General features: G+C 52.4%; 1 protein-coding gene across 1 annotated transcript; it reads left to right on the top strand.

Moving 5' to 3' along the window:
- Window positions 1-1,065: 1,065 nt before the first annotated feature.
- KCNH4 (potassium voltage-gated channel subfamily H member 4) lies at window positions 1,066-23,181 on the top strand. Its single transcript, XM_084748762.1, has 17 exons — window positions 1,066-1,321; window positions 3,123-3,356; window positions 3,684-3,830; window positions 3,952-4,079; window positions 5,194-5,437; window positions 5,879-6,036; window positions 10,008-10,215; window positions 11,691-11,885; window positions 12,305-12,504; window positions 14,457-14,706; window positions 15,277-15,521; window positions 16,142-16,180; window positions 16,383-16,735; window positions 17,011-17,117; window positions 18,835-18,911; window positions 21,254-21,961; window positions 22,940-23,181. The coding sequence occupies exons 1-16, from the start codon at window positions 1,246-1,248 to the stop codon at window positions 21,647-21,649; spliced, it is 3,057 nt and encodes a 1,018-aa protein (XP_084604888.1). The 5' UTR covers window positions 1,066-1,245; the 3' UTR covers window positions 21,650-21,961; window positions 22,940-23,181.
- The last annotated feature ends 2,234 nt before the right edge of the window (window positions 23,182-25,415 follow it).

Genomic DNA, 25,415 nt, shown 5'->3' with positions numbered 1-25,415 from the left:
GCTAGGATTACAGGAGTGTGCTTAGTTGTGCTCTTATAAAAAGGGGAATTAAGGTACAAACAGAAACACTCAAAGCTGGCTGGTGGTGGCTCACGTCTTTTATCCCAGCACTCAGGAGGCAGAGGCAGGTGGATCCCTGTGAGTTCGAGGCCAGCCTGGTCTACAAAGCGAGTCCAGGACAACCAAGGCTACACAGAGAAACCCTGTCTCGAAAAACCAAAAAAAAAAAAAGCATAGGGGCAGTGCACCCACCAGCTGAGGAATGCCAGAGGTCACCAGCAACCCACTTAGAAGCTTGAGGGAACTTGGAACAGATTCCTCTTCACAGCCCTCAGAGAGATCCAGCCCTGGGTTCACCTTGATTTACACCTTGATTAAATAAATCACAGAATTGTTAAAAACCATCCATTCTGTGTCACTTTGCTATAGCAGCCTTAGAACAGTAAGTAACGTAAAACACAAAAGTAGAGACACAAGGGCTGCAAAGATGGCTCCGTGGATAAAGTACCCTGCTATCAAGACTGAAGAACTGGTTTCGATCCTGAAGACTCACGAAGGGGAAGGAGAGAACCGACCATGAAAGTCGTTCTTTGACTTCCACACCTGCACTACTGGCACAAACATGTAAGTATACATATACGCAAAATAAAGAAATGTAACCACCTTTTTTGAAACAGAAAGAGAAAAATATCCCAACTCCAGCAGGCGGCACTGTTAACCAGACACCAGACCCAGCGTGGGCCGCGCGGGGAAACCCGTGGGGTGGAGCTACGGGAACAGCCAGGGAACCACGCGTGGGGGTGTGGTCACCTGAAAGAAAGGCGTGGCCACCATCTGAGCCCCACCTCATCACCTCAAGCCTCGATGGTGGGCGTGTCTCCGAGTCTCTCCCCAAGAGACACGCGTGGGCCGCTTCCCTCGAGAGGACAGCCACAGAGGAGAGGTGCGGGTGTCTCTGGTGGCCCCTCCCGGTGCGGAGCCACGTGGTGGGCGCGGGCCGAGCCCTCCGGGAAGAACCTGACCCGTGGGGACGTGGGGTGGGGTGGGGTGGGGGTGGCGACTCCCGAAGTGCTGCTGAGCAGAGCTCAGAGCTACCAGGTTCAGAGCAGAGAAGCAGCGGTGGCGACAGAAGGGGTGGAGGCAGGCCGGCGCATGGGGCGCCCCGGCCCCGCCGGTAGCGCGCCCCCTCCGGCCAGGCCGCGCTGAACGCAGCCCGCGCAACGCCTCGAATCCGCACCTGGGGCCATGCCGGTCATGAAGGGGTTGCTGGCCCCGCAAAACACCTTTCTGGACACCATCGCCACCCGCTTTGACGGCACGCGTGAGTTGGGCCGGGGCTGGGTCAAGATTCCTTGGGACAGGGTGGGTATCCTGGATATGGTAAGATCAGATCAGAGAGAATGGAAAACTGTGGTTAAGGAAACAGGGTGAGGAGCCCCTAAATGTGGAAGATCAAGAGACTAGTGTGGTGGGGAGGGGACACACAAGGTTAGGGGGTGTGACTCAAGGCAAAAAGCGGCTCTTTGTGCCACAAGACGGAGGAGGGGGCCTTGGGAGCCACCCACTCCAGGGCAGAGCTGAGCTGGGGGTGTGTTTGGAGGTATCTGAGACCGCGGAGATGGGACAAAGTGGTCTGGTGACTACAGCTCCCTCTGCCCGAGAAAAGAGAGAACGCTGTCCGAATTCCGAAAGACCTAGTCTGCATTAAGGTCACGCGCCCCCAAATCATGAGATATCCGTGTGTGAAGCGGGTGAGGCGAAACAGGGACAAGTGCTGAGACCTAGGGAACTCCCTCCTAGCCTACCTGCGCTTAGTTCCCAAGTTCAGCACCCTGGACAGCCGCACAGCTTCTTCCCTGCTTGTCTCCCGCCATTCCCTCTTCCCAACTCGGGACCCCCTAGGTCTTCCTTTGTCCCTCTCTGAAACCTTGGCCGGCATTAGGAGGGTGGGGGAGCGGTAGCCGAGGGCGGAAACCGAGCCGCCAGGGCCCTACCCCCCCGCCCCCCACCTCCCTTGTTTCCATAGCGCCAATCACCGAGGCAACGGGCCCTGGGATGGAAGAAGTAGGCTGTGCCCAGGACCAAGTGCTTCCTAGGCACCCTCAATGTCCTGATCAGCCACCCCATCCCCTGACAGTACCCTCTCCTAGGGTCCTTGGACTGTTTGTGTGTTATACCCAGCTTGTCCCTGGATGCCTCCCCTTCCCCCCACCACTGCCTCCCTCCCCCAACCTCTAATCCGCCGAAGCTAGAGGGAGCCAAGTCAGGTTTTGGTGCTGGGGGTGGCTGCAGCTCACACCTCAGTGTCTTCTCCAGTTTGACTTTGAGCAACATCAGGACCAGATCCCCTGAAAGTCGGCATTTCCTGGAAGGCAAGAAAAAGGATGTATCTCCCACAGTCTTTCCCCCTCTAAGCACACTTATCAGTTTGGAAATTTTCTACCTTTTAGTCTTACAATAATAGGAGAGTGTGGTGGCATCAGAATCTTTGTCCTGCTCATAAGAAGAGGATCCCGGGGGGTAGGATCCAAGGATGTGCTTCCAAAATTGAGTGGCCGTGGGGGAATCTTTTTCCTTCCACAGATTAGCATTTACTGAGTGCCAGGAAACTTTCTCTCCAAGTTACCTGATGCGACCCCCATCTATAAGGGAAAGACACATGGGTCCCATTTCGCAGATAAGGAGGCTGAGGCATGGGAGCCATAGTTAATATGCTCAGAGTCACATTCTGTAGGAGGCAGAAGTGAGTGCTGGGGCCCATGCCCTTGCCATGCTATGCTGCCGCTGTGTGCGGTCTCAGCACCCCAGCTTGAAGGCAGGAGCATGACCCACATGGCCTCATGGGGTTCCTCCTCCAGCGCTCCAACAGGCTCTGCTTGCACTCTGGGTCACCCTCAAGCCCTTGCTCTTTTGTCCTAACTCTTGTCCTCAATTCAGAACATCTCAGAGGGAGATTAGGAACCACCTGGAAGCTTCCAGCTCTCTCTCTCTCTCTCTCTCTCTCTCTCTCTCTCTCTCTCTCTCTCTCTCTCATCTCTGCCCCTACCTTGAGAGAACTGTTGTTCATCTGAAGTTAGCTCTCATCTTGGCCTGGCCCTGACCTTGACTTCTCCCTCTTGTAGACAGCAACTTCCTCCTGGCCAATGCGCAGGGCCCTCGGGGTTTCCCTATTGTCTACTGCTCTGACGGCTTCTGTGAGCTCACTGGCTACGGCCGCACCGAGGTCATGCAGAAAACCTGTAGCTGCCGCTTTCTCTATGGCCCAGAGACCAGTGAGCCAGCCCTGCAACGGTTGCAAAAAGCCCTGGAGGGCCACCAGGAACACCGAGCTGAAATCTGCTTTTACCGAAAAGATGGTGAGGAGCCTGAGCTGGCTTGCTTGACATCTGCCCAAATCCCAGGCCTCCTCACCTGGAGTCTCCTGGACTCGGAGAAGCTGAGGGGCTTGTCCTTCTACAGGCCCAGGCTGGCTACAGGACTGAGAGCATACCCGACCTTTTCTGGGCCTCGGTATCTCCATTTGTAAAAAATGAAGGAACCAGATGACAGATCTCTGGGGTGTCTTCCAGGTCTAAACCTTTACCCCAAGGCCTTTGAGCATGTGAAGAAACCAAGGAGGACCAAGGGCGTGCCCAGGGCTGCTCACACACCTCTGTCTGCCCCCTCTCTCTCTATGCCCACAGGCTCAGCCTTCTGGTGTCTTTTGGACATGATGCCCATCAAGAATGAGATGGGGGAGGTTGTGCTTTTCCTATTCTCCTTCAAGGACATCACTCAGAGCGGAGGCCCAGGACTTGGCTCACCGGGAACGCACGGGGACAATAATCATGGTAACTACAAGTGTGGGTCACAGTAGACTGCGTCACACGCAGCCTCTTAGGAGGCACCCCCAATTTATCTCCGTTCCTTTCATTTCTTCCTATCTCTCCCCCCCCCACACCCCCCCAATAGAAAACTCCCTTGGAAGGAGGGGAACTAGCTCAAGGCTTCGGTCCACCAGGAGGCAGAACCGGACTGTCCTACACCGACTGACTGGTCACTTTGGTCGCCGGGGCCAGGAGAGCATGAAGACCAATAATGTGAGTTCTACCCCCATTTCCAAGTCTTCCAGCCCTAATTCCCAGCTGTTTTCTCCCTGTCTTTCCTGTCTGCTCAGTGTCCCTCTGTTGGCTTGCTCTCCCGTTTGCCTGTGTCCCGTGTTACTACTTTCTGCTCCATCACGTATGTTCCCCCCCAGTCCCTCCTCCATCCCATTTCCCTCTGGTGAGGTCACTGGGGATGGGGCTCTAGCAGTGAGCCTCCCTCCCCTCCCTCTCCCCCCCCCCCCAGCCTTGAGTGTGAGAGTTGTGTCATGAGGGATGAACTCACAAGCTGATCCTAGGAAGAAAGCCCCTGTTGTGGACCTAGCATCCCACCTATGTGCCACCCCCAAAGATCCTGACAAAGCCAAAGGACGAGACTCCCATCATCCTTTTCTGTCTGTTAAGGCCATAGGGTCTAGATCAGCAGTGCTAACTTCCTCCTGCTGGGGCATACTCACCCCCCATCAGAATTCAGAAAGAATGACAAAAATGTTATGGCCCTTCAGGCTAGGACATTTACCTACATCACAATCGCTTCAAGAAGGGCAAAGGTCAATCCATGTAAATGCTGCTGATAAAGCATGATTTCTTCGGAAGGAGCCTGAGGGCGTTCTGTGGAGATTTAGCTGAGTGATAGAGAGCCTGCCCCCAAAGTACAAGACCTCTGGGGGTTCAGTCCCCAGTACAAGAAAGGAAAGAAAGAAGTACAAAGAAAGAATTACAGAAAGGGCGTGGTGGCGCACGCCTGTAATCCCAGCACTCTGGGAGGCAGAGGCAGGTGGATCTGAGTTTGAGACCAGCCTGGTGTACAGAGTGAGCCAAAGACAGCTACACAGAGAACTCTGTCTAAAAAACAAACAAGCAAAAACAAAACCATAAACAAACAAATAGGAGCCCGAGCAATAGCTTGGTACAGAGATAAAAGTACCAGGTGCCAACCTGAGAAACACACCAACCACTGCCCCACCCCCCATCTTCGTCCATCCCCCTTTCTGGTTACCCTCACAACGCCCATCTTCCCCTTTTCCCTATCCCCGGACTCTCCCTTCCCCCAGCCCCAGCTTTTCTTCCCCCCCCCAAGTGTCCCCAACCGCCACCCCTCTCCCTTTAGAACGTGTTTGAGCCAAAGCCATCAGTGCCTGAATACAAAGTGGCCTCCGTGGGGGGCTCCCGCTGCCTCCTCCTCCACTATAGCATCCCCAAGGCTGTCTGGGATGGCCTCATCCTCCTCGCCACATTCTACGTCGCCGTCACCGTCCCCTACAACGTCTGCTTCTTGGGTGATGACGACACCCCCATCACGTCCCGGCACACCCTTGTCAGTGACATCGCTGTGGAGATGCTCTTCATTGTAGGTCAGATCCTCTGCTCTCCTAACTGGGAGGGTGGGCTGTGGGGGGGGGGGACCCACTCTAGCAAGTCTCCCTCCATCCTGGCTCTATAGGGCCCTTCCTCCCTAGCTTGAAGGGTCTCATCTTCTCTTTGTAGTTCTTTCTGAGTTCTGGGGGCCTACTAAGAGGTGAGTACGCCCTCAGGATGAGAAGAGGCTAACGCTTCCCTCCATCCCCCCCACCACCCCCACCCCAACCCCATAAGCCCCATAGTCCAGTGCCCTACAGCCTTCAGCCTTATGGTTTCTCCTCTCTATAGACCAGCTAAGGGTCCTAGCTTTCTCCATTCTGCCCCTCCCTTCATTCTCAGTCTCCAGTCCTCACTCCTAGCTTTCCCCGTTCATTAGCTACCTGACCCGAGAGTCCAGGCCACGATCCCTAGTAACAGCCTCTCACATTCCTCAGACATCATCTTGAACTTCCGCACCACCTATGTGTCCCAGTCGGGCCAGGTGATCTCTGCTCCTCGGTCCATTGGCCTTCACTACCTGGCCACCTGGTTCTTCGTGGACCTTATTGCTGCTTTGCCCTTTGACCTGCTGTATGTCTTCAACATCACTGTGGTGAGTGGCTCTCCCCTCCTCCCGTCCCACCATGCACCCTAGCGTCTGAACTCCAACCCAGCCTGTCCCATTAGAGGAGCAACCACAAGCCCAGACACAGCCCTCCTATCAGTTCACATGCGGGTAGATGACTCTCTGACCATGCCATGGGCACCACCCTGAGCCAGTGACTGGGAAGGAACCCAAAGGGTCCATGCTCTTGGACAACTCAGCTCACAGTCTTTGAGGGAAGCTGAGAGAAACGAAAGCTAACTATGGCTACCAAGGCGGCGTTGGTCTGACGCCAGATGAGTGAGTGGTACTTTTCACATCTTTTATTTCACAAACAACTGATGAGCATTTAGCTGTCTGCAAAAAACACTCTACGGGGCCTGGTAGAAAGAGACAAGGAAGTGGCCCTCGGAGTCCCCTCGGATGGTGAGGCAGGCAGGGATAATGGAGGGAGGGACGTCAGACACAGAATTGCTGAATGGGACTCGGCAACCGTAAGCGTGGCCATGCAGCTCGAGATCCCGGCAAGAACACGAGGAGATGCAGAAGCCTTCTGCAATCAGGCCAGTACCTGGGAGCAGAAGCATCCCAGCTGGGTAGCGGCTGAGGTGGTCTGGGAAGGAACTGTTCCTGGGGGAGGAGGGAGCAGAGCCAGGCCTCCAAGAATGAACAGGACTTGGCTAGCAAAGGATGAGAATCCCAGAGAAGGAGCATAGTAAGCCAAGCCAGGGAAATCAGAGCAGTGTAGTGTACCTGCACTTGTGTCTTCACTTGGGCCTGCCTGGAGATAGCTTCAGGGGTCAGTATGGAGTCAGACAGTAGGTCTTTTCTAGTCCAAGGTGAGGCAGTCTCGCCCAGTGTCCCCAAGCCCCCTCGCCACTGTGGGGGAGGGAGAGGTGGAGAGCAGTTTTCCTGTGTGCTCTCCTTGCTGCACTCAGCTATAGCAGGAAACCACCTACACGAAGCCGGATTTAACTAGCCGCCAACGGGCTGTGGGCCCCTTCTCCTGGCTGTGCACATGTGTGTGCATGCTCCTACACACGTGCGTGAGTGAGTGTGTATGTGTCTGTGTGTGGGGGTCTGCCCTGAGGTCCTAGGCATTCAGAGAAGGCTAACCTGTAGCCATGCCTCTGTGCCCACCGGGTAGTGTCAGCCTGGCAAATAGCTGTCCTTATGAAAGAGGGTGTGCTACAGAAAACCACCAGCCCCTCCTCTCAGACTGTCCCCTCTCCTCTGGTGCCTTTGGGAGTGTTTTACAAATCAGTACTGTACTTTCACATATGTCATGTGGAACTCTTCAGGAAAGGTTCTTTTTTTTTTTTTTCTTTCTTTCTTTTTTTTCTTTTTCCCTCTTTTGGTTTTTTTGAGACAGGGTTTCTCTGTGTAGCCTTGGCTGTCCTGGACTCACTTTGTAGACCAGGCTGGCCTCGAACTCACAGCGATTTGCCTGTCTCTGCCTCCCAAGTGCTAGGATTAAAGGCGTGCGCCGCCGCCACCACCACCAGGCTTTTTTCTTCTTTTTCTTTCTTTCTTTCTTTTCTTTTCTTTTTTTTTTTTTTTTTTTAACATTTGTGTTCTGCCTTTATGTATGTCTCTGTGAGGGTGTCAGATCCCCTGGAACTGGAGTTACAGACAACTGTGAACTGCCATGTGGGTGCTGGGATTTGAACCTGGGTCCTTTAGAAGAGCAGCTAGTGCTCTTAACACTGAGCCATCTCTCCAGACCCAGGAGAGGTTCTAAAATCTTTTATCAAGTGTTGATATGGAAGCTCAATCCACGCTAGGTCTCCAGACTCCTGCTCTAGCATTCTTTCCCATATACAGCCTGCGTCCAGGACAACTAAGATCTCCAAATGCGTGGCTTAGGGGAGATGAGGAGCCACACGGCAAGCCAGAGAAGGCTAGAACCGAAGTAGAGGAGAAGACATTAATAAGAGTTAGATACCCAGCACTCGGGAGGCAGAGGCAGGCGGATCGCTGTGAGTTCGAGGCCAGCCTGGTCTACAAAGCGAGTCCAGGACAGCCAAGGCTACACAGAGAGACCCTGTCTCGAAACCCCCCCCCAAAAAAAAAGAGTTAGATAAACCGGGCGTGGTGGCTCATGGCTTTAATCCCAGCACTTGGGAGGCAGAGGTAGGTGGAGGCCAGCCTGGTCTACAAAGCTGGTCCAGGACAGCCAAGGATACACAGAGAAACCCTGTCTGGCGGGGGTGAGGTGGGGATGGCGGAGGAGTTAGATAGCATCAAAGGAGTCATGCTAACAGCATTCCAACCAAGGAGGAACAGTGATAGAAGGGTCCCTAAAGGTGTGGGACACATAGCAGGGTGTGGTGGCACATGCCTTTAGTTCCAGCATTCAGGAGACAGAGGCAGGTGCATCCGCTGTGAGTTCGAGGCCAGCCTGGTGGACAAAGTGAGTCTAGGGCAGCCAGGGCTACACAGAGAAACCCTGTCTCGAAAAACAAAACAAACAAACAAAAAAAGGGGTGGGACTCAGAAGCAAGGGACTTTGGGGAGCCCTGAAGTTTGGGGGTCCTAGTGCCCTCAGTTAACACTAGAGATACACATACTGGTTCTAGAGCAGTATAATGCCAAGGCTCTGGGCCATTTTTTCCGTGGGGCTCCCTGAAAAGGTGGTGAGGACCTTTATACCAAGCCCTAGAGCCTACAGCTCCAGCTACCAAGCTGCTCCATGCACAAATAAGGCCCTACCTACTCGCTGCCTACCATATTAGGCGGCCTTATTGAGTGTTCATAATTACAACAAAAACAGCCGATTCAGGGATATGGATTCTTTTTTTTTTTTTTTTTTTTTTTGATTCATGGTTTAAAAAAACAAACAAACAAACAACTTGTCTAGAATGTTTAAGGTCCTGGGTTCGGTCCCTGCATCCCCTCCCCACAGCCGTAGACTCAACATGCTTTACAGGGTCCTCGGTTGACACCATGGCTCCATCAAGTGCCAGCTCACAGCAGGCGTTGTCAAGCCCTGCTTCCTTCTCATCTGCAGCTGACCTACAAGGGAAAAGGCCCTTAACCTTTGCTAGTCCTTGGGCCTCTTATTTGTCCCCATTCCATCCGTCACCCTTCTCCATGCCAGCTGTCAACCCTCCTTGATGGTTCCTAGGACAGCAGAGCTCTGAACAGGGGTCTTCAGTCTACCCCCGCCTCACCCGCTTTGACCAAGGTTTGCTCTTTTTTTTCCTTTCCGAGACAGGGTTTCTCTGTGTAGCCTTGGCTGTCCTGGACTCCCTTTGTAGACCGGGCTGGCCTCGAACTCACATCGATCCGCCTGCCTCTGCCTCTCAAGCGCTGGGATTAGAGGCGTGCGCCACTACCACTACCCGCCTTGGTGTCCATCATCTTGAACCTGAGTTACAATTTCGTTACATCCTTGGTCTGTGACCTTGGAGCGAGCCTCTACCTTCTGCGAGTCCTAGTTCATTCACCAGCAAATTGGGATGATAACCTGACCAAAGGCTTGATGGTTGTTTTGTTTGTTTTAATGAGGATTATAAATGATTGGCATAGTAGCTTCCGTGCAATGCAAAAGAAGTCCTCAGTGCACTTGGGAGGCGGAGGCAGGCGGATCTCTGTGAGTTCAAAGCCAGCCTAGTCTACAGAGAGAATTCCAGGACAGCTAGAGCTGTTACACAGAAAAACCTTGTCTCGGAAAAAGAAAGAAAGAAAGAAAGAAAGAAGAAGAAGGAGAAGAAGAAGAAGAAGAAGAAGAAGAAGAAGAAGAAGAAGTAGTCCTCAGTGGCTAAGCTAATTATTCTCTCCTGGTGTATTTTATAGTCAGTTTCTCAGGACAGCAGTGATAGTTTGTTTTTTTGGGGTTGCTTTTGTTTTTTTTGTTTTTGCAGTTTCTTCTGGCCCCAATGTGTCTGGAGGGGAGTGCCAGGTGGGAGTGGGGCTCTGTGTGGGCTCTGGGGGAGGTGTGCCTGCTGACAGCCTCCCCCGCTGCTGCCCTCCTGCAGACCTCTTTGGTGCACCTGCTGAAGACAGTGAGGCTCCTGCGGTTGCTGAGGCTGCTGCAGAAGCTGGAGCGGTACTCGCAGTGCAGCGCAGTGGTACTCACCCTGCTCATGTCCGTCTTTGCACTCCTTGCCCACTGGATGGCCTGCGTCTGGTATGTCATCGGGCGCCGGGAGATGGAAGCCAATGACCCGCTGCTCTGGGACATTGGTGAGACACCAGCCTCAGACTTTCACTTGCTACCTCCCTACCTATCCTATCCCCTCCCCAAACAAATGCTACCAGGACTCAACATCTCCTCATCCCATGGTCCTCTAGCCATCCAACAAAAGGCTCTGTGTTCCTTCTGGATCAAGTGTGGACACACTGGTCTGAAGACAAGGGCTCTGCCTAGGGGCAAATGTCTAGAGTATCAGGGGAGGCGACCAAGGTCAGTGATACGGGAGAGAAACACACTGATGGAGAGCGGCGTGTGTAAAGGCTCAGAAAGAGCTTTGTCTGTGAGCTCTCTGCCACCATCAGTTCCTCCTTAGACACAATTAGTGGGGCCACTGGCCAGGAGTCAGACTCAGGCCCTCAGTGTCTCCTTGGAAGGCAGGTCAGACCTTAGGCACTGTGCTTGACACCCCTCTCTCCTTCAGGCCACTCTGACCCACCGTTTGGATCTAGCTTGGTTTCTCCATCGCTACTGCCTTGTCGGGTCTACCCCACCTTCCTCTCTCCATGACTCCTACAATGAGCTCAAGGGTTAAGAGTGTTTGTTGACTCTGCAGAGGACCTGGGTTCAGTTCCCAACACTCCTTTGATAGGTAGCTCGTAGAGGATCTAATGGCCTCTTCTGACCTGTGCAAGCACCACACACACACACACACACACACACACACACACACACACACACACAGTACAAATACATAATATGTGGGCAAACACTCATACATTGTAAATAAAATAAATACATCTATAATAATATTTTGAAAGGGAAAAAAAAGACACTGACTCGTTCCCAGCTTCTACCTGGGCCCCGATGCTAGTGCCCCACTGCCCTCAAACTAACGTCCAGTGTTGGTGATCAGGTCACCTGTCCAAGGCAACCCTATGTGATCTTCCTTCTTCCTGTACATCCCGTGTACACTAGCTGTCCTCCTGGACCTAGCACCTGCTGCTTCCTCACTCTGGGCCTTGTACATGTTTTCCTCCCTGGAAAGCCCTGACTCCTTTTTTTTCCCAAGGCAAAGTTTCTATTCTCTCAGCCTCAACCAAAAAACATCATGTCCTAAGAGAACGATGTTCCTAGGACCCATGTTGGCTCTGCCTAACCTGCTATGGTTTCTAAAACACTCGCTTGTTTTCATTTCTCCTGGAGACTGTTTACAGGCAATGGCAGGGACAGCCCTGGCTGCGTCAGATCTCAGACCCCTCCCTGTAACACAAAGGAAACATACAGTAAACTACCAGGGAGTTGATGGGGCCCCTGCAGTCAACTCCGAGTCTAAGGAGTGCAACTGTAGCCAGGTCATGGCCTCCAGGCCCAGTCACAGCTGCTCGACACACTTCCTGTCTGGTTGGCTACATAGTGCCCCTCTTCCTCTGTAAATATGTATCCAGTGTGAGACAGGCAGAGCAGGGAAACTTTCTCCAACCCTTGTGTTGCCAAGCATAATTTCTTCCATCCCTCCGTGTCACAGGTTGGTTGCATGAGCTGGGCAAACGGCTGGAGGAGCCTTATGTCAATGGCTCTACGGGTGGACCTTCTCGGCGTAGCGCCTACATCGCAGCGCTATACTTTACGCTGAGCAGCCTCACCAGTGTAGGCTTCGGCAACGTGTGTGCCAACACCGACGCCGAGAAGATCTTCTCCATCTGCACGATGCTCATAGGCGGTGAGGCCAGACCCACTATTTCCAGAGAGCTTGTGAATCCAGGCTTGTGCACAGGGAAACTAAGGCCCAGAAAAAGCAAGGTGTCCACCCAAGCCCGCACAAGTCACGTGTTCATCCGTAGCCATTTTGTCACTGCCCCACGACTGTGCCCAAAAGATATGTGACCTCTTTCGAGGGGTAAAATACCCAAGGTCATGACCTAAGGAAGTGATGAAAGAGGAGTATAGGTCTACCCCATCTATAGATTGTCACCTCCTGCCCCTGCCTCTGATTGCTAGATGTGCGCTCAGGAAACTGCTAGCTCGCCTGTGTTTCCCCGGAACCTCTAAGACCCATCCAAGGCAGGGTGATTTGGGAAGCCCAAGGAGTGAACGGAGGGGTGCGTGCCCCTGATACACTGTGGGTTGCCACCTCTGCAGCGCTGATGCACGCAGTAGTGTTTGGAAATGTCACGGCCATCATCCAGCGCATGTACTCCCGACGTTCGCTCTACCACAGCCGCATGAAGGATCTCAAGGACTTCATCCGAGTGCATCGGCTGCCCCGCCCACTCAAGCAGCGCATGCTCGAGTACTTCCAGACTACATGGGCGGTCAACAGCGGTATCGACGCCAACGAGGTAGTGCGGAGCAGGGCCTCCTGCCACGTGACAGGACTGGGACAAGAGGCAGCCAGGGTGGAGGGGAGGCACAGGGCTCTTAGGTAACAAGGATGCGCACGCAGCCGAATCCAAGTCCCTTTCTTTGGTGCTTTAACATGGAGGTTGAAAGGAAGCAGAACGCTTGAGTCTGGACTTGGGTGGGCATCTTGCCTTCTCTGGGCCTCAGTTTCTCCATCATGGTAGGCTTCATAGTTTCTACCAGTCCTGCGGTGGGCCAAAGCCATCATTTTCCATTTGTTCTCTATGTCCTAAACACAGGGGGGGGGATGGGGCCAGCTAGAGATCATTATATGCAGCCTTGGCCCTAAAAGAGACCCCCCCCCCCAAGAAAGGTGGGACAGGGAGACAGGTACAGGGAAACACGTGAATGCAATCATACAGGAGCGATGGTCCTGCAGTAGGGCCCTCAGTGTGTCTGAGCTAAGAGGAGGCAAGGAAGGTGGCAGAGAAAGAGGTACATCACAGCCAAGAGAATCCGTCTGCTATGAGAAGACCAGGCCAGGCCCCCCCACCCCACCCCACCCCAAAAAAAAAGAAAGAAAGAAAGAAAAGAAAACAAAAACAGGCACTAGGAATCTAGATTTATTGGTGCTGGTTCAAGGATCTGAAAGCAGTTGAGTGAACCTTGGAGAAGGGGGGGATGCTGCATTGGGAGGGGTACCAGTGCCAGAGCTGGGGCTGGGGAAGCTATGGCCCCAGAGATCAGATAGCCTCGAGTTTGCAGTTTTATTCTGCCAATTCTCCAAGATGGGGTGTGGCAGAGGGTGGAGGAGGAAGTGGATGGGAGGCATTTGCTGGGAGAGGATCCACAAGTGAGCATCTCGCAGTGATGCCCAGGTCTGACTTAGGGTGGGGAGGGCGGGTCAAAGGATGAGATGAAGGAAGGCTGAGCTTAGGGATGAAAGTGAGAATCCAGGGCTGAGCCATCAGAAATACACAGTGTTGATGGGAGACTCAGGTTGGAGGTTGTCCATCAGGTAGTTGTAAATATATATATATATATACGTAGACCCAACATTAGGGCTCCCAGGCACGAGGAGCAGAGAAGACAGGGGCTGGTTGCCATGGTGTAGGGAGAATGGAGAAGTCAGAAGGCAGTTGAGGGGATGGGCTGTGCAAGGAGGCTGGGGAAGAAATGAGGAAGGAACACCAGAGAGGCTGGAGAAAAACTGGGAGGGAGTCCCTTCCAGGCCCAGGTGGGACAAGAAGGAAAAGGTCAGCAAGACAGAGTCGTTGAGGGTCTCCATCATAGTATGAGGGAAGTGTGGATAGAACTGTAACATTAGCCGGGCGTGGTGGCGCACGCCTTTAATCCCAGCACTCGGGAGGCAGAGGCAGGTGGATCGCTGTGAGTTCGAGGCCAGCCTGGTCTACAAAGCAAGTCCAGGACAGCCAAGGCTACACAGAGAGACCCTGTCTCCAAAACAAACAAACAAACAACAACAACAACAACAAAAACTGGTAACATTCAAGACCTAGCATGAGCCTGTGTTTTCACATATAGGGATACTGAGGCCCAGAGATGAGAAAGAAAGGGGTCCAAAGTCCCCAGGAACGTAGGAACAAAGATGATCCCTACTTTCCCAAGTCCCAGGTGAAGTTCTGATCCACCAAGGACATCTCTTGACGGTATAGAATTGAGCAGTCAGAATCTACGAGCGCTCGGTGTGTGCGGCCACGTGCAGTAGGTACCCAGACAGAAGACTTGGTCTCTCCTCCGAAGTTAGATTTGGTGATCAGCAGGGCAAAGAAAACTGAGGCTAGGCAAAGACGTCCTCCGGAAGGTCCAGTGGGTAATTTCATAGGGAGGGCAAGTTGGCACCCTTGCCTTGCGGACAGCCCAACTCATTTGTAGATTTGAATAGTGATGGCAGGGGGATGGCCAGAATGACCTCTGCCTCTTAATGCAGTTACTGCGTGACTTCCCAGACGAGCTGCGGGCGGACGTGGCTATGCACCTGAACCGGGAGATCCTGCAGCTGCCGTTGTTTGGAGCAGCTAGCAGGGGCTGCCTCCGGGCCCTCTCACTACACATCAAGACCTCGTTCTGTGCTCCCGGGGAGTACCTGTTACGCCGTGGGGATGCCTTACAGGCACACTACTATGTCTGCTCTGGCTCGCTTGAGGTGCTCCGAGACAACATGGTGCTGGCCATCCTCGGTGAGAACCCCACCACCACACACTGCCCATCCTAAGACCCTTCCCTCAGAGACCTTGGGCATAGCCTGGGGTCCAGGGGATGGGAGACACCCCCCCTCTAATGAACACCTAGAATGCCTATTGAGGAGTATTCTTCCTTGATCCCTTCACCCTAGTACAGTTTCCTTTTGGCCACCCCCCCCTACTCTCCCCTAACTCTTTGGCCACTCTTTAACCCATTGATCCTTTATCAGTGACTGTCCCTCATCCTTTTCCATTGCATTGTCTTCCAGTTCCATTGTCCCTTCCCCTAGTGACTCTAAAACCTATTGACCTTTATCCTTTAACTGACCCCTCTGGCCATTCTTTATCGATCATCCAATTCTATTGGTTATTTCTCAGCACTATTAACCCAGCTTCACTGGCCGTTCTGCATCGGCCTTTTCCAAATCCCCTGGCCCAGTGTACTTTACTAACGCACCTTCAACCAACCTTAAATACGCTGACCGCCTCTCAGATCTATAGACCATCTCCCACTGATACCCAGTGTTCCTTCATCTCAGTTGACTGTCCCCCTTCCTTTACCCATAGGGAAGGGGGACTTGATTGGGGCAGACATCCCTGAGTTGGGGCAGGAGCCTGGGTCGGGGGCAGGCCCCAGCTGCGTGCTGAAGACCAGCGCTGACGTGAAAGCACTGACTTACTGTGGCCTGCAGCAGCTGAGCAGCCGGGGGCTGGCGGAGGTCCTGAGACTGTATCCGGAGTATGGGGCTGCCTTCCGGGCCGGCCTACCCAGGGACTTAACGTTCAACCTGCGCCAAGGCTCTGAAAACAATGTATGTAGACCTTGTATAGCCGCTATCCCCACCAAGGTACCTTCCTTCAAAGCAGATCTCCTCTTGCAGCTTTCTCTTCCTTAAAAACTTCACTCTAACCCCAGTTACCTTCTTCTATTGTTTCATATACACTTAATACCTTCCCACCCCGACTCCCTTGGGCCTCACCCAGTCCCTGGACAACCTCACAATCTTCTACTGTTGCTGAGAGCCTCTCAGTCTCATCTTAGCTTTATGACAACCCCTCCTTCTAGGTCCCTCTCTCTACTGGTGTCAACCCCCCCCCCAGTTCCCCCATACACACACACACACACACACACACACACACACACACACACACGGAGGTTCCTCTCCTCCGCTATCATCCCAACGTTTCCCACTTTGTTTTAGACTGATATTGTCTATACCTTAGGTCTTTGTCTTTTGCTACTTTGGGGCTCAATCGTCGCTCTGAATTCCTCTGAGTTGGAGCTGGTGGTATCTGACTTAATCCCCATTTAAAAAAAAAAAAAAGGTCCCGTGTACCCAATCCCTTAACACGGCTATGTAGAGGGACGAGGGGGTATATCAAGGGAGTGAAGAGGCAGGAGTCAGCTTGAACCCCCATTCTGTCTCCACAGGGCCTCAGCTACTTCTCACGCTCTCCTCGCCTCTCCCAGGTAGCACCCACTTCTGGGTGGGTAGGGTGAGATTGTTCTGTGGGGAGGTTGGGAGGTGTGGGGGGGCAGCTTTCCTTGGCTACTCTGCCACGGGTAGAAGGAACAGCGGGTGGAGACGGGCATGTGATGCAGAGGGCTGCGTCCCAGTCAAGGGAGCTGTTGTCCACTATGCAGTAACAACTGCTGCCGCCTCTTCCCACAGGCACGTTCCGACACTCTTGGTTCCTCCTCAGACAAGACTCTGCCATCCATCACAGAAACTGAGAGTGGCGTGGAGCCTGGGGCTGGTCCCAAGCCCCGTCGGCCCCTCCTGCTGCCCAACCTCAGTCCCGCACGACCACGGGGGTCCTTGGTCAGCCTTTTGGGCGAGGAGCTGCCCCCATTCTCGACCCTCATCTCCTCTCCTTCCCTGTCCCCATCTCCTTCCCCTGCCCTGGCTGGCCGGGGTCAGAGTCCCTCCCTGCACGGCCCCCCCAGGGGCTCTGCTGCCTGGAAGCCCCCCCAGCTCCTCACTCCCCCACTGGGAACATTTGGACCTCCGGACCTCAGTCCCCGGTGAGATGCCAGCCTTCCCTGCCTTTCCCATATCCCTGCTGGCTTCCAGAACCTTCTTTGGGCTCCATTCCCAGCGTTCCAACCAGTGCTCCTTACTGTCTCTGCCCCATTTGCCAACCCTGCCTTTCCAACCACAGCTTGTAATCTCATTCCCGCTTTGACCGCTGCCCTTCCCCGGTTTCCTGCCTCTGCTGCCCTCATTCACTTTCTGCCTGCCCTATTCTGGCCCTGCACCCTCCCTCCCTAAGTGCTGATGAGCACTACTCTACCCCCAGGATCGTGGATGGCATTGAGGACTCCAGTAACACAGCTGAGGCCCCTACATTCCGGTTCAGCAAGAAGCCAGAGTCCACCAGAGTTCGTTCACAGGCTCCCCCTTCAGGTAAGGAACCACAGTGACTTCAATTCAGTCACTCAAGCATCGGCCCATTTATCCACCCATTCACCCACCCATCTATCCACCTGTCCCCATCAACCTATCTTTTTTTTTTTTTTTTTGAGACAGAGTTTCTCCATGTAGCCCTGGCTGTCCTGGACTTGCTTTGTAGACCAGGGTGGCCTGAAATTCACAGAGATCCTCTTGCCTCTGCCTCTCAAGTGCTGGGATTAAAGGCGTATCATCAACCTATCTTATCTATTCACTATTCACGTACCCATCCATCCACCTACCCACCCGTTTGCCCAGCCAATCATCTACTCAACCATCCACCTATCCATCTATCTCATCCATCCACCCACCCATCCATCCCATGGCACACGTGTTACTTGCCGTCCAAGAGATTGAATCTTGCCAAAGGAATGGATGCCATTCTAGGGATACGCATTTAAACCGGATCCTGCCAGCATTTTAGCTGGGGGTGGGGTCAACACCTGTGCACACAGATAAACAGTTCTAGAATTCTGTATTAACTTCTACAACTGAGACAAGACTTTGTGGTAGGGATGGAGGGGACATTTTGGCTACTCCCTGCCCCCCCCCCACCTGAGACAGGGTTTCTCTGTGTAGCCTTGGCTGTTCTGGACTCCCTTTGTAGACCAGGCTAATCTCAAACTTACAGAGATCCACCTGCCTCTGCCTCCCAGGTACTGCGGATTAAAGGCGTGTGCCACCATGCATGGCTTGGCTCTTTCTTTCTTTCTTTCTTGGTTTTTCTTTTTTTTTGGGGGGGGGCATTTCGAGACAGGGTTTCTGTGTAGCCTTGGCTGGCATGGACTCACTTTGTAGACCAGGCTGACCTCAAACTCACAGCAATCCGCCTGCCTCTGCCTCCCGAGTGCTGGGATTAAAGGCGTGCACCACCATGCCTGGCTTTTGTTTCTTTCTTTCTAAAGATTTTTCTTTCTTTCTTTCTTCCTTTCTTTCTTGTGTGTAAGTGCTTCATATGCAGAAGAGGGCACCAGATCACATTATAGATGGTTGTGAGCCACCATGTGGTTGCTGGGAATTGAACTCAGGACCTCTGGAAGGGCAAGCGGTGCTCTTCACCACTGAACCATCTCTCCAGCCTGGCTATTTTTTAAAATAGACTATAAGGAGCCACTGTCACGGCTGAGTAGTGAAGGTTGATGAGCTGAGTTTGATCGCAGCACTCGGGAGGCAGAGGCAGGTGGATCTCTGTGAGTTCGAGGCTACAAAGCAAGTCTAGGACAGCCAAGGTTACACAGAGAAACCCTGTCTCAGAAAAAAGAAAGAAAAGAAAGTTGTCTTAGCACTGTGGGACACATACACACAACGCGCACACACACACAGACACACACGCAACTATAAATAAATAAATGGAATTAAAAAGAAAAGGAGACTATGGCACTTTGGTAAACTGGAGCAACTGTTCAAAGGCACAAAGGCATACACAGAAGAGACACTGTGTTGAGAGGCCAGGAAGCCCTGTTGTCTAGATCTGGGGGTGCTAGTGGGCATGGAGGAAGAGCCAAGGCTGGTGGAGTCACAGGGCCACACAACCAGCCTCTAAGGTGGGTTTCCCTGAGACCAGAGCATTCTCTTCCTTGCTTTCTGCTTGTCTGGCAACAAAGAGGTGTGGGACTTGGGTATTCATGCTCTGTGAACTCATCTGTACCTCTTCCCCCGATTCTGCCTGCAGGCCCCAGACCTAACCGAGAACTGGCCACAGAGGCAGCAGAGGAAGTGAAGGAAAAGGTCTGCAGGCTGAACCAGGAGGTGGGTTTAGGGTTAGAGTCCCTTCCCCTCCCGCCCCAGAGAATATTGTCCTAGCGTCTGAGAGGAGCATGTCATATTCTGGAGCTGGTCAGAGTCCTGTGTCCTGTGAGTCACAGCAGCTAAATTACCCTGGACAAGTCTCACAGCTAGGGTGGGCTTCTGTTTCCTCACCTAAAAGTTAGAAAGATATGTCAGTATATGGGCAGTGGCGGCACATGCCCTTAATCCCAGCACTCGGGAGGCAGAGGCAGGCAATGTCCGAGTTCAAGGCCAGCCTGGTCTACAAAGTTCCAGGAGACCCAGAGTTACACAGAGAAACCCTGTCTTCAAAAACCAAAAACCAAAACCAATAAATAAATAAATAGGAAAACAAATGTCCTTCCCAGAAGTGTGAGGGTGAGACAAGAGGACACACATTTCTGCTCCAGTCCCTACTGCATCTCAGGTACTCGCTAACACCCTCCTCCTCCTCCTCCTCCTCTTCCTCCTCCTCCTCCTCCTGCCCCTACCCGCCCCTCCCACAACGGGGTCAGCCTGGGACCATCCAAGCAAGCACCATGTCTGATGCTCAAGGCTCAAGTCCTTTCTCTTTTCACCTTTACCCAGTCCTGGGAAATGGTGTGTGTGTGTGTGTGTGTGTGTATGTGTGTGTGTGTGTGTGTGTATTTTGGGGGGAGGGTCAGTGTATGGTGAAGCTGAGAGGCTTTTAGGCTTAGAGGACCTATGCCTACATGACCAAACCCTGCCAGGAAGAGCCCATATTCTATACGCCTGGGCTAGGCACGACCTCTATTTGTTCCCCAAGGGATCTCAGTACTGTCGCCACACAGCTACCAAGCCCAGCCCCTGGGAGTTACCTTCCCTCCCGTTCTGATAAACAGCGGGCAGCCCAGAGAGGTGGCACCTGGGCCAGAGCTAGTAATGGCGAGCCTTGCTTCTGCTCGGTGCCTCTGGCTACCCTCAGCTGTAGGCAGTGATTTCCATATCTGAGTTTGTATCAGAACTACCCTTTAAAATACAGGTTCGCCAGGTGGTGGTGGCACACGCCTTTAATCCCAGCACTTGGGAGGCAGAGGCAGGCGGATTGCTGTGAGTTGGGGCCAGCCTGGTCTACAAAGTGAGTTCAGGACAGTCAAGACTACACAGAGAAACCCTGTCTTGAAAAACCAAAAAATAAATAAATAAATAAATAAATAAATAAATAAATAAAATACAGGTTCCTGGGTCTTGACCAGTTTGGACTGTCTGGGGTGGGACCAAGAACTCTGCATTTTGACTAGCTTCTCAATGGATTCTGTGTTCACTGAAGTTTGAACGACCCTCATGAAGATACCTGCACGCTTGTGTGTATGTGTGTGTGTGTGTGTGTGTGTGTGTGTGTGTGTGTGTGTGTGTGACACAGGCTAAAGACGAAGCTGTGACTGCGCATATTTTATATTTCATAAAAAAGGGAGGGGGTGCCATACTGTAACCCTAAAACTCTGGGGATAGAGGCAAGAAGGATGAAGAGCACAGGACCATCCTTGGCTACATGGCAAGTTTGAGGCTAGCCTGAGCTATCTGAGACAGTCTCAACGAGATGGCTTAGTTGGTAAGCCACACAGGCATAAGAAAGAAAGAAAGAAAAGAAAAAGCCAGGCACTAGTGTTGGGGAAGGGATGCAGGCATAAACATGCTGACCAGCCAGTCGAGTGACAAACTCTGTCTCAGTCTTTTATTCCCCGCCCCCTCCCATCCTGGAACTCTTTCTGTGGACCAGGCTGCCTCTGCCTCTTGAGTGCTAGGATTAAAGGTGTGTGCCACTACCACCATCCAGTGAGGCTCTGTCTCAAAACAAACAAACAAACAAAAATACCATAGACAGTGATAAGAGGAAGCACCTCTGGCCTAGAGGGACACTTTCATTCAAGTGCATGGGGGTGCTTGTGCACATGTGCGCGCACACACAAATTAAATGAATACACAAAAGCAAAGAAGTCCGGGACTGCAGTGTCTGCTGCTACAAATATTTTTTTAGAAAGAAACTGGGTACTTACCTGTAAGGTGTTATAGCCCTGCTCTTTCTTCCCCCTGGCTGTGAGCAGACAGGAGTTGAAGAATTTTTCTCATCCCTGGCCCCAGACATGGTTTCTCTGTGCAGCCTTGGCTTTGTAGACCAGGCTGGCCTCGAACTCACAGCGACCCATCTGCCTCTGCCTCCCAAGTGCTGGGATCAAAGGCGTGGGCCACCACACCTGGTTGGGGTTGGAGAATTTTGTAAACTGTAGTGTGGAGGGGTGGGGGACGGGCGAGCTTGGTTATTGTTATGACATCCACGAGACACTTTGCTATGTTTTCAACAGATCTCCCGTCTCAATCAGGAAGTGTCACAGCTGAGCAGGGAGCTGCGGCAAGTGATGGGCCTCCTACAGGCCAGGCTGGGTCCCCCAAGGCACCCAGCTGACTCAGCTTGGTCCCCAGACCTTCCTTGCCCCAACCAGAGGCCACCTTGCATCTCTCCTCATGTGTCTGGACCACCACCGGGTCTCCAAGATACTACACTTGCTGTGGTCCACTGTCCAGCCAGTGTGGGGACAGGGGAGATAGCAGCCACTCCCTCAGAGCTGAGACCTTCCATGATGCCACTCTTTCCCCCAGAACCTGATCCTCTGGGACCCTCTCCAGTGCCAGAGGGTTCTCCCCTGACCCCAAGCCTCATGAGGCACAGCTTTCAGTCTGGGTCAGACACATTCCACTGACCCCGGCCTCGGGCCCAGGCCTGTCTGGGGTGGGTATTAGCACCTGCCATCCAGGGAGGAGCTGGGCTCCTTGGCCTCTTGCCTTGGGGTCATCAGCCACCAGCTGGTCTGGTTGGCTCTGGATTCTCTGGACTTTTTAACAAGGAGTGGCCACATCTAACCCTGTTACAATTTCCTAAACCATCCCCCATCCTCCTCGTCTGTGAGGGGGGCCACCTGAGGCCGTGGAATCCAGAAATCATGAAATGGACCGTGGTGCCCTGTTGAGCTGGACAGAAGAGATGTCCACTTCTCCCCAAGACGTGGAGGCAGGTACAGACTGGGAAAAGAAGGAGGGTCAAGAGCAAGGGTCTAACCTAGTAAATGAAGGCTGAGGCTAGACCAAGCAGGGCCTAGAGCAAGAGGGCTAGATGGTACTATCATATTATGGAGCTCTTCTGTCCCAGATTCTGGGTCCACTCCTGAGGACCCTGAGAACAATGTCACCTTGAGAGGAGTCAGTTTAAGATTCTAGCTGTCCTTTGAGAAACCCTGGACAGTGCCGGGCGTGGTGGCGCAGGCAGGCAGATCGCTGTGAGTTTGAGGCCAGCCTGGTCTACAAAGCTAGTCCGGGACAGCCAAGGCTACAGAGAGAAACTCTGTCTTGGGGGGGGGGGGGGGGAGAAACCCCAGACATCTCAGGGCTCCTAGTAGCCAGACTGGAGTATCTCATTTCACTCCATGGCACATACAGAAAACAAACTGATGGCTCCACATGTATCTTTGGCTCTCAGAACATTTTCCTTTTTCAAAATATGAATAGTGGGCCAGGTGGTGGTGCACACCTTTAATCCCAGCACTCGGGAGGCAGAAGCAGGCAGATCTCTGTGAGTTTGAGGCCATCCTGGTCTACAAGGGAGTCCAGGACACCTCAGGCTACATAGAGAAACCCTGTCTCAAAAAAAAAAAAATACACACACACACATGAATAGTTACCAACATCAAACTCCAGATATTCAGTATCCTAACTAGAAAAAAATGAAGATGTCTGTCAACCAAGAGCCAACATTCATCTGGCAAAATCAGCTATCACCTGGTCTTGGATAGTCGAGAAACAGTCCCCATTTCTTCCTCACAGTCTCCTGTTTGTTGATTATTTCCTGATGCCCAGTTCGCTTCCCTTATTTGTTTGGTCTCTGTGTTACATCAGTTTGCAATCCCCGCCTTAGAGCGGGCTCCAAGAGGGTCCTAATAATGTCTGTTGGGCTTGGGCTTGGGCCTATCAACATCTCTGCCTCTGTCTCTCTACAGGCTGTCATGCAAGGTGGTCCCTTCTGCTGCCAGCGGCTCAAAGCACACTCTAGCATCACCCTTCTCCTCCGACCTCCAAACCTCAGCCAAATCTGACCTCCTCCCCCACTCTCCTCCGTCTCCACATGGTCTCAACTGAGGGTCAGGGCAACTCACAAGCTGATCTGGTTTCAAGCCCTCCTTTCCCACTCAACACCCCAGGCTCACTTTTGGATAGAAAAATAAATCCTTATATTTTTGTAGCCCTTGACTCTGAGTGTGGCTGGGGGTTAGTCCGAGAGAGCCCCAGGGCTTTGAAAGAACCGACACAAGCAGACACACCCCAGCGTACCCCAGGGCCCCACCCCCACCCCTGTTGCTGTCTCTAGGAAGAGCAAAGGCGCCAGCCAATCCACTTGGCACTGTATTCACGCCACCAGGGACTCCTGGGATAAGGGAGAAGCCTTAATGAGTCGCTAAGGGCCTGTTACACCCCTTCCTCCCCGCCGCCCCTGCCCCCCCCCCCCCCCCCCCAGTTACAACCACAAACACACAGTATGTTCTCTAGCCTTAGGAGGAAATCCCAGGGGTTTCCCTGCCCTCCTGAATGAGGCGCTCTTTCTTTTCAGAATAGGTATTTGGTGTTGAGCTAGGGATGGTGTGTACTGTGGGCAGGTAGGTGGAAAGAAGAGCTTGTCACCAGCTAAGAGGCTGCTGAAGAATCCATTCTGCCAAGCTTTGTATCCTCTCAGCTTGCATCATTTCTCTGAAGATCTGGGCACGTTGTATGGAATATGTGTTGTAGGAAACTGGCGCCTTGGTGACGCGTTGATTTTGGGGTTTTTGTTGTTGTTGGTTTTTGTGGGTTTTTTGTTGTTGTTGTTGTTGTTATTATTATTATTATTATTATTTAGGTTTTTCTTTTTTTTTTTTTTTTTTTTTTTTTGGTTTTTCGAGATGGGGTTTCTCTGTGTAGCCTTGGCTGTCCTGGACTCACTTTGTAGACCAGGCTGGCCTCGAACTCACAGCGATCCGCCTGCCTCTGCCTCCCGAGTGCTGGGATTAAAGGCGTGCACCACTACACCCGGCTTTGGTGAGGAGTTGAAATTAGAAATGGGCACAGCGTTGTGGCAGGTTGTCCCAGACAGGTCTGTTCTTCAACTTAAGCTGTCAGAGTACGGACTGATGTCGTCCCATGCCGTAGGCACCATGGCCACATGGTCTCTGGGGTGGGCTTTGGTTTCATATGGGTTTTGAATAGTGTCCCTGGGAGAGAGATGCAAAAAGTGGAGGTACTGGCCAACGTTGGAGGGTGGGGTTGAGCTGAAGCAGAAGTGGTCCTAATTCATATAGAAAGAATCAGAACAAACAGAAACAGAACTGACCCATGTTTGGAGGGGGAGTAGTTTTCATCTATAGCGATGGGCAGAAAGAACGCAGGCAGTCTTTGAAGGAGAGCTAATTCTGACGAGGGTGGAGGTGGCCCTGGTGTGTTTGGGAGCTGAGCCTAAAACAGAAAGCTCAGTCTGCCTTGTGGTGGTTGTACAGACCTTTAACCCCAGCACTCGCACTCCAGAAGTAGAGGCAGGAGGATCTCGGTGAGTTCAAATACAACCCAGTCTACAAGGAAAGTTCCAGGCCAATCAGGGCTACATAGTGAGAGCATGTGTGAAAGGGAGGACAAGAGAGCAAGCCTATGTCGGGGAGCACAGGCTCCCCTTTTCATCTGACCTAGTATCCTCCAGATAGCTCTTCCTTTTTGAAAATTTACACTTCCAACCAGGCACGCTGGTGGCGCACGCCTTTAATCCCAGCACTTGGGATGCAGAGGCAGCTAGATCTCTGTGAGTTTGAACCCAGCCTGGTCTACAGAGAGAGTTCCAGGACAGCCAGAGCTGTTGTTAGACAGAGAAACCCTCTCTGGAAAAAAAAACAAAAACAACAAACAAAAATTACATTTCTCAGCTGGGCGTGGTGGTGGCGCTCCCAGCATTCAGGAGGCAGAAGCAGGCAGATTTCTGTGAGTTAAGAGGTCAGCCTGGTCTACAAAGAGAGTCCAGGACAGCCAGGACTACAAGAGAAAGCTGTCTCGAGAAACCAAAAATAAGTAAATAAATAAAATTAAAATTAAAAAATAAATTACATTTCTTCACGTTTGGAGGGAGGGTGAGTGCCATGACATGGCACACAGGTGGATGTCAGAGGGCAACTTGTGGTTGTATGTTCTCTCCTTATTCCCTGTGGGATGGAACTCTCTCAGGTTTGGCGACAAGCATCTTTACCCGGCGAGTCATTTTGCTAGCCCCCAGAAAGCCCTTTCTACAGAGCTTCCATCACAATTTTTTTTTTTTTTTAAAGCTAGGGTCTTACTATAAAACAGCTCTAGCTGTTATTCACAGAGATCTGCCAGCCCCTTACGAGTGAGCCACCACGCCTGCCTTCATTGCCTCTCCTATAGCAGAATGTCTTCAACAATCAACATCCTGGACTGGCCTTG

The sequence above is a fragment of the Acomys minous genome (genome assembly GCF_964271855.1).
Source record: "Acomys minous genome assembly, chromosome: 12".
NCBI classification, from domain to species: domain Eukaryota; kingdom Metazoa; phylum Chordata; class Mammalia; order Rodentia; family Muridae; genus Acomys; species Acomys minous.
The sequence above is the reverse complement of the archived record's forward strand: the minus strand, read 5'-3'. Positions and strand labels throughout refer to the sequence as shown.

Coding starts and splice junctions, on each gene's coding strand:
- KCNH4 (XM_084748762.1), top strand. CDS start 1,246: ATGCCGGTCATGAAGGGGTTGCTGGCCCCGCAAAACACCTTTCTGGAC. Junction 4,080..5,193: donor AGAGCATGAAGACCAATAAT/GTGAGTTCTACC, acceptor CTCTCCCTTTAG/AACGTGTTTGAGCCAAAGCC. Junction 14,707..15,276: donor CATGGTGCTGGCCATCCTCG/GTGAGAACCCCA, acceptor CTTTACCCATAG/GGAAGGGGGACTTGATTGGG.